The 9560-nt window shown below is 35.4% G+C and overlaps 1 protein-coding gene across 1 annotated transcript in view; it reads right to left on the minus strand.

Annotated features, from left to right (window-relative positions):
* LOC106877571 (uncharacterized) overlaps positions 1 to 9560 on the minus strand; it is a 62164-nt gene that overhangs the window by 2224 nt on the left and 50380 nt on the right. Inside the window, exons 13-17 of the mRNA XM_014926508.2 lie at positions 4643 to 4826; positions 4311 to 4543; positions 3513 to 3629; positions 2524 to 2669; positions 2283 to 2426 (exon numbers count right to left, since the gene is read on the minus strand). Coding sequence (XP_014781994.1) covers positions 2283 to 2426; positions 2524 to 2669; positions 3513 to 3629; positions 4311 to 4543; positions 4643 to 4826 — 824 coding nt within the window. The remainder of the gene's footprint in view (positions 1 to 2282; positions 2427 to 2523; positions 2670 to 3512; positions 3630 to 4310; positions 4544 to 4642; positions 4827 to 9560) is intronic.

A 9560-nucleotide genomic window follows, 5' to 3' on the forward strand; every position in this document is an offset into this window, starting at 1 on the left:
AGCACCATTTGAGTGTGATCGTTACCTGCGTCGCCTTACTGGCACTTGAAAAAATATTTGAGCAAGGTTGTTGCCAGTGCCGCTGGACTGGCTCCTGTGCAGGTGGCACGTAAAAAACACTATTTTGAGCATTGCCCTTGTCAGTACTGCGTGACTGGCCCTCGTGCCAGTGGCACGTAAAAGCACCCACTACACTCTTGGAGTGGTTGGTGTTAGGAAGGGCATCCAGCTGTAGAAACTTTGCCAGATCAGATTGGAGCCTAGTGCAGCCTTCTGGTTCGCCAGTCCTCAGTCAAATCGTCCAACCCATGCTAGCATGGAAGGCGGACGTTAAATAATGATGATGATGATGAACTGGAAATCGATCCAGGCAGATATCAATAAAGCACTTAGTTTTAAATGAATTGGGTTAACTATATCAAAAAAATCAGACACCAATAAATGCAAATAGAATACACATCCAAAGTAATTCCTTATGTATGACAAGTAGATTCAAATATTTGCTAGAATTTTGAGAAATTCAGAGTATTAGACAACAAAAATACAAAATGTAGAATTGCCAATATTGTACAACGATGCATAACTAATAATGGACCATTTTAAATGTTCCTATCTTTTAAATACCAAATGCATTTACTAAGATTTGTAGAATTACCTTTCCTTCTATACTTAAATTGTAGCAGACGAACCTATGTACCTCTATTATTATCTCACATTGATACACTATATTTCTCCTTAAACACTGATTTTCTAAAGGACAGATAATTTTGTTTTTACAATTACACAGGTATTTATTCATTTCTATTTGATACTCATGCTTAAAAAGAATTATTACTAATCCCTCTCTCAGAATTGGGTGTTAAGGCAGGATTATTATTAGTTTTATAATTAACTAGTGGGACCCGTAAATATTTTACAGAATTAATGGTAAGCTTATTGGGTTATTTCTGAAAACTTTATCCAAAGAACCTGAAAGTGTAGCCTGTGTTGTGTCTGAGTCAAAAGATATTTACTCATCTGCTAATCACTGAAAAGTGAAGGAAATTGGAATACAATGATTACTTAATGCACTTTATATACTTTATGCACAATTTTATAGACTTAATACACAACACTCTCCCTCTTTCTCTCTCCTTTTTCTTTTGCTCTTTGCCTTTCCCTTCAACTAATCATGTAAAAGTGTTACAAATAGGTTAATTAACAGAGGTAAAAAATTTATTACAAAAATAAAAAATTACATTTCACTCACCACTACCCCTCCCACCCCCAGTTCCCAACCAATCACGTGGATGTGTTAAGTAACAGAGCGACAAGCAGAGTTATATGATATCAAAATTGGGTGCTAATTTAACTGTATTATCAGAGTCAAAATTACTTTTACTTAAATGATCAAAATCTAGTTCAGGAAAGTTATCATTAGAGTTAATTTCATGGAGAATTAGGGACTATCTCTGCTCAAAATCTGTAAGCATGAGTAGAATCAATAGAGAGAATTATGAAATTCAATCAATAGAACAGCCTGCTCATGAAATTAACACGTAAGAGGCAGAGTACTCCACAGATCCATAGACATGTGTACTGTTAATATGGCTCTCTGGGAAGATCCAACATGACACAGAATGTGATAAGGCTGGGACTTTGAAATACAGGTACAACTCATTTTTGCCAGCTAAAATAAAGTGTCTTGCTCAAGGAGACAATGTGCCACCAAGTATCAAACTTATGACCTTACAATCTTGAGCCGAATACCCTAACCACTTAGCCATGTGTCTTCACCTATACACACACCATACACAACAGGCATCCGTTGTTCTTGAAAGACCATTGATCTGCACCTGGGGAGTTTTGTGTCGGTTGTTGATGATGGTGCAGTGACTGCTGTGGCAGTACAAGCCCACATGAGAGTGGCAGTCTTGAACACTGACTGCATTTGAGGATGCTCTCCACTGGCACATACATACATAGATGTGTACATATGTATATGAACCCCTCCTAACAAATCATCTTCCTAATACCGACCTGTCCTTCACTTTTCTGACTATGGAACTATTTCACTCAGCTTATGTACCTCTGAATTCATCCGTGGCTCTGTGCATCTCCCTTGCACTCTCTTTCTCAACTTCACATTATCTTTGTAGCAACCTATTATCTCCACACCTACGTCCTCCACTTTCACCATTCACTACATTTCTCTCTTTTCCCCTATCTCTATCCATCTGCCACTTGAAAAAAAAACTATGCCCACTGTCTGTCCTTCCCAAAATAAATAAGAAACTACTTACCTTGTCGTACATAGAACAAAACATAAGCGCTACTCAAATGGTCATCTCTCGGCATGTGCTGGCTCACATTCTCATCATTATAGTAGTACCAGTTGTTTTCAATAGGGTGTTTACTGTAACAGGTGTAGTGACCAGAATTAGACCCTACAGAAGATAAAAATAAAAATTTGATGAACATGTATATATTAAGTGAAACTGAAAGCAAATATTATGCCTAAGAATTGAGAATTTATTAGCTTACCTCCAAAATGGCACACAAAACTGTGTAGGTCATAAAGCAAGTTCTTGGTGTGAGGACCAGAAGTGAACTGACTAAGGTCTAAGTCTTCAAGAGGGAATGTCACTAAATTGTCAATTTTGGTACTTGTAAGTTCATGAAATACAAACCTAAGAAAGAACAGACTGATACTATAAACATAATAGCTAAAAAGTAACAAAGAGTTTACTTAAATCTCAAATTGAAATATCACTATAAAGTTAGGACAATTTGCTCTAGGAGATTTAGTTTATGCATGGTAGCAATCTTAAATAACATTCAATAACAATGACGACATGAGTGCATGTATCTATAGCATCATCTTTGTAATAAAAGCCTAATGTTATATCTGAATGAACTATTCTTTCGCCAGTTTTCTTGGTTTATATTTATTATGGATACCATCCATTAACTGGTACTCTTTAACAACCTTCTATAATTCAGACATGCTACATGCCCATAGCAATGTAGTTATTTTATTTGTTGAAAAAATTACATCAAATGCTTTTGAAATAATCTTCTCGACTCAATTCTTTTAAATTAACTTTGCATGTCCTCTGGTGCATATTTAATTCTTTTCTTTTCAATTACAGCTGATTGCCCACATGTTCAGTAAAACAGTATTGCATTTATTAAACATAAAATTTGTCCTTTGATAGATGAAAAGAAATCTTCATTGACAACACATAACCTCAAAGTTTGCTTTACACTTAATTTCAGTTGGCACTGAAAAATAACTCATTGAACATATATATGGTCATAAGTCAAATGAGAAAATATTTGAGGCAATAATTATCAATTTGATAAATATTGAATAAACTTGTTAAAACATAATTATTGTATTTCATATTTAATATATATTACATTACATTCATAACATATGCTCTATACGTGCCACCAGGTAACAGACTTATGAGCTTATATTACACACTCCAACATTCAAAATATCAAAGTAGATTGCATTTTAATTTTACCGTTTTAGATATATAATAAGATTATCAGGATATCGCCAGACAGTCATTGTTTTCTTAGCACGGCAGTTCTTGGAGCAGTTTGGACAATACCAAGGATTGTGCTCATCTAGTGTTTCACTGAAGAATAAGAAATATTGGAACTGATAGAAAAACTGTTTGTTATTTTCATGATAGGTACGCACTGTGATATGATGGTAAGATCTTGAAAAATATCAGAGTGGTTCTTAGTCAGAACTTGACTACATTGCTCATAAAATGAGAAAATGTCAAATTTATGCTCTGCTTCTTCTTTTAAAAATGTTAATGATCATGCTTATGTAAGAAACACTTTCGTGTCTAATAATATTGGTCTTCATATCTTTATTTAACAATTGTTACAGGCTCTAGATACAGTGAGTCTAAGAAAACAATAATGAATTGACTTATTTTTACATCTTTATGTTAAACGTACTCTAGAGACCCAACAGAATATTAATAAGTAACAATGTGTTGCTAATTAATTTCAGAATGATTTCAGTATTTTTATAAAGGGTCCTCCTGGATTAACAAATTCTTAACAAGCAATCTTATATATCAGATATATGTTACTTTGTATTTAATGAATAATGCATGCCAGCACAGAAAGCAGACGTTTAAATGATAATGATGATGATTCAATTTAATAAATATTTAATGAATATTCAGTAAGCAGAATTGATAATAAATATATGATCTAAATATAATAAAATATATAACATAATAAAATTTAAATCTATACATGTAAATCATAAATTCACACTAGTATTAATATACAGATACCTTTGCATAAATGCTGTGAAACAATCATGAAGAGACATTGGAGTATTTGGACGTAGGTTTTCCATAGATTCATGATCAATTACACACTGCTCCAAGAGCTGACCCTGTTCAGCAGGAACAGTAACAAAAGTAATGGTAAGATGATCACCAGGCTGGAGAGTAACTTGACCAGTGCGCTGGACAACACAACCAACACATTGGTTTACTGATGGACACCGAGAACACTGTAGACCCTTGAAGATAAAACAAGAGAAAGAGAAAAAAATATTAATGAATGTTAAAATAAAATATAAGAATAAATGTAAGAATCTACAAACAGAAGTAGTACAAACCTCTTCCATGGTAAAAGCGATTGTGTATTGCAGGGCTGTATGGACAATTTGGTTAACACAATTATACAAAGTGCCACCACTAATGTTGTTAGGAAGGTATAAAATGTGGGGATGACCAATCAATTGCTGTTGTTCAGGATTTGATTTACTTAGACATCGGAAAGTCAGTGGCACAGCTAAGATTCTAAGAGAAAAATATAGAAAAATATACAGATTATGCTTACACTACATATGGTCATGTAGTCTCTCATAATAGAACCTGTTCCAATGGTCATCATGCAGTAACAAAGAGTAAGCTTTTATCTTTTTAAAGTTCTAAATAATGTCATATGAATAACGAATTAGATGACAGAAAATTAAGGGCCATGAGTTGACTAAATATATGAACACTTAACTAAATGATGAAATTGATAGTCTAAAAGTGAGACTAACTTTTAGTATTTTTGTGAATAGCTTATTGCAGAATAGTGCTCCTGACTTCACTCTAACATCATTAATACCATCATTTTATGCCTGCTGTGTATTCAAGCATAAGCCGGATGGTTTGACAGAATCTAATGAGAAAGAAGACCATGTTTTGCTCCAACAATTTATGGTGTTCACTTGGCATCCAGCCCTTCCTATTACCAACCTGTTACTTTACAGAGTGTACTGGGTGCTTTTTCATGGCACCAGCATAAGTTACAATTAATGTGCAAAACTAAGAAACACCTCCATGACCTGAGAAAGAAAATTAGAGAGAGAGGGTGGAGACTAGCCAGGTGTTAAGAAGTTAAAGTATGCTGGGAGGAGCAGGTTTCTTGTGAAAAGATACTAATGGGGAAGCTCAGAGAAAGAGCAGTGTCAGTGGTTTGTGAGGGCAAGTCAGAGAATATTAATAAGGGCTGTGGGATAGGCTAAATAGGAGATTCATAGCTACTCTGTGTTATATGTTGGTGTATTGATGCTAGAGAGAGATAAAGAAGGTGTTGAGGAACCAGAGTATATCCTCAAGTCCAAGATGATGAATAGAAGAGTGCATGGTGACAGAAGGATCAGGTCAGGTGGGTAAAGATTACAAGAAAGTGTAGGAGGTGAAGGTAGTTTGGTGAATGAGGGTCAATAGTATGAATTATTGTTATCAATGGGAAGTGACTCGAGGCAGAGGAAGTGATGATTGGCAGTACAGAAAGGGTGATATGTATGGTAACATATATGTCGATTTACATTTTTATTATTTAGTGGCTTGGTAGAATTATTAGAGTATCAAATAAAATGATATGTGGTGTTTAGTCATGACCCTTTATATTCACAGTTCAAGTTCTGCCAAAGTTAACTATCTTTCATCCTTCTGGTTTCAAGTATAATTAACTATACCCATCAACAATACACTTGTAGTGAGTCAAGGCAGTTCTATTTGGTTGTCATGTATGAGCACTATTAGTACTATGGCAACTTCAGCCAATTAAAGCTGGCTGCAGATTAATACAAACAGCAGCTTCCGCCCAGCAGTATTTCGCACCGTTTTTTCAATATTTAGCTAGCAGTTAGCAGGAAACTTTGACAAGTGTGCAGCTATTTTCAGTGGGACTTTGGAAGGACACTACCCCTGATGGCATACTTCAACATGAACAGCTATGTCACTTCACCAACTTAACACAATAAACTTCAGGATAACATTAAGCTTGCTTGTCAAATCCAATTATTCTCTATTGATGGAACTTGCCTGTTTAACCTTCTTACTACCTTTATCGTGGTATGCTTCTACCCATTTGTATAAATATTAAGTCCATTGGCCTTCCTTGACTCCTACATACAATTGCCTACTCTCATTGCAACCCAAATAAATTATGTTTGTTCTGATTTATTTGTTGTTTTTCCTCAATGCTTCACAGATGCAACTCTTTTATTGACTTTCCACGTTGTGTATTTATTTGGTAACACACTAAAATTAGTAGCACTTTACTCAAGTTACATTTGAGCACCAAAACTACTCCATTACATTGGTGACTGATGTGATGTTGGAATATTTCTTTGGGAAATGGGAGATATTCCCCCACTAAAAAAAATTAATATAATTATGCTCATGAAACAAACACTTTAAAACTACATTTCCTGCATTCTGCTTCATTTGAACTATGTGTGTACATTTAACTGTTTCCAAGATGGCTACCCATCTTCATGTGTAGCCTTGGGCCAGAGTCAGATGTGCATGCCTCACCCCACTTAGATTTAATTTTTCCTGCTTCCTGCCTTTGGACACAACATTGAAGACGATAGCCTTTGATTTTTACAAACACTGCAACTATTGAGGACCTGCCTCCAACTTCTTTTTGATGGCCGCACCATTTTCTTGGCTTAATTTTTTCAATGTTCCATCCTTCACTGCCCTGGACTTTCACCTTAACTCACTGAGTTTCACCAGCTCTGCTTCCTGAAGATGATTCTGGCTTGTTTGCACCTGATTAACTGTTTTATTTTTCGTGGCTGAGATGTACTCACCTTACAGCATTCCTCCTTTCTCCCTGTGTCTCTGATGCAAAGCTATGGTTTGTGGTATTGCATCAGACACAGCAATCGCTGCTGTATTTCTACTGTTTTTCAGCCATTCTATTAATGATTTCAGGCATCGTGCCTCCTTTGAACTCTTGTGTATAGACTGCAACTTTTCTTTACATTTCAGTTATTTTTTCGCTTTTCAGGACTAAGACACTTTCGAGCCACGTTTGTCATTCTTGCTTTACATTGTTTCATTTTTCAATGTTCATACACACGTTTGCATGCCTGCACAATATGTTATGCTTTCACCAGTTGCTATCCCATGTTCTCTGAGCCCTTGTAAAACACAACTTGCTTCTATTAGACCTCAGGTTGGTCATGTACTTAATAGAGTTACCTGTCTCTCGCAACATGCCAGCACACCACACTTGTGCTTTTGCTCATCTCTCAAGGCATTTCATACTGAATGCAATCCTGCAAGAAAATTTTCACTGATATTGATTGAGAATACATGCACTCACTTGCCGCAGCTGCCACTTACTCACACTTATTTATACAACCTCAAGCACACTGCCTCAGTCACGCAATGACTAGCAAATTCCGCACTCACACTGCCTCAGTCACGCAATGACTAGCAAATTCCGCACTCACACTGCCTCAGTCATAATGACTGCACACTGTGCACGCAAAGCGACACTGCTATTCAAACTCACCTGAATAGATCCTGTTCTGTAAACATTCCCTGGATTATCTCTCCTGATATGCACAATTTTTCTCAGCCTTGCATCACATTCATCAACACAAATACTTCCCACAATCCTGAGTGTTGTTTTTCACTTTCCTGAAATGTCTATTTGCATGCTTGTTTTGTTTTTCTTGATGCATTCATGTTTTCTTTTTCCAGTGTTTGAACATTTGGTGGCTCTTCATGTATGCAATGTAATTTCCTTTTGCCATTGTTTGACAATTTTGCTTTTCTTGCTGTATTAATATATCAACATGCAGTCTGAAGAGGGGTTATGTAGTGAGTCAAGGCAGTTCTATTTGGTTGTCGGGTATTGGCACAGTAGTGCTATGACAACTTCAGTCAATTAAAGCTGGCTGTGGTTTAATACAAACAGCAGCTTCTACCCAGCAGTATTTCATACCTTTTTTCAATAGTTAACTGGCAGTTAGCAGAAGACTCCAACAAGTGTGCAGCTATTTTCAGTGGGACTTTGGAAGGACACTACCCCTGATGGCATACTTCAACATGAACAGCTATGTCACTTCACCAACTTAACACAGTAAACTTCAGGATAACATTAAGCTTGCTTGTCAAATCCAATTATTCTCTATTGATGGAACTTGCCTGTTTAACCTTCTTACTACCTTTATCGTGGTATGCTTCTACCCATTTGTATAAATATTAAGTCCATTGGCCTTCCTTGACTCCAACATACAATTGCCTACTCTCATTGCAACCCAAATAAATTATGTTTGTTCTGATTTATTTGTTGTTTTTCCTCAATGCTTCACAGATGCAACTCTTTTATTGAATTTCCACGTCGTGTATTTATTTGGTAACACACTAAAATTGGTAACACTTTACTCAAGTTACATTCTTACATAGTTACATTCAAACACCAAAACTACTCCATTACTCACTAAAAGCTAATGTTTTTAGTGTGTTGTTGTGTGTAGGATTGGCAACTGAGTTGACACTCCAAATGTTTAGATGTGTCTCACAGGGTGTGTATTTGAAGATAAAAGGTAACACCTTTCTCTGGCAAAAAGTAGACCCATAAACATTGTATTGTAAAACATTTGAATTAAACTGATTATACAATTTTAAGATGCTTTAAAAATTAGAGTTTTAATTTTGGGTTAAAAAATAGAAAACAATTGCATGATATTGTAAACAACACAAGATTTATTCTCAAAAACCAATTAACCTTTCCTGAAGCTGGCCAGTATCAAGTCAGTAAGTTATTGATTAAGCATTGCATATGAAAGTTTTTAGGAAAGTGTTATAATCAAGTTACAAAAAATCCCCCTCTAGAACAGAAAATTTTTTATACAGAACTTAAACTGAACATTCTAAATTTTTAAATTGGTACTTAACTAGTGGGACATTTTGTTGACTACAAAAGTTACCATATATTCAAATGACTGATATTAAAACAATATTACAATAAAATGAGAAATTTCATAATTGTGAAGCAAAATGCAAAACATTTCTACAATTCTCCAAGGTGGTGCCCCAGCACGGTCACAATCTAATAACTGAAACAAGTAAAAGATAAAGTACCAACTATAATTTTAAATTGTGACTTCTATTAAATTATTGAAATACAAAAAGAGATAACTAGACAACAGATCTTTCTACTACCACTAACATGTCACTGTCATATAATGTCTTCTGTTATGCTTGCAGGAGTTGGATGGGTTTACCAGCACT

The sequence above is a fragment of the Octopus bimaculoides genome, chromosome 19 (assembly GCF_001194135.2).
Source record: "Octopus bimaculoides isolate UCB-OBI-ISO-001 chromosome 19, ASM119413v2, whole genome shotgun sequence".
NCBI classification, from domain to species: domain Eukaryota; kingdom Metazoa; phylum Mollusca; class Cephalopoda; order Octopoda; family Octopodidae; genus Octopus; species Octopus bimaculoides.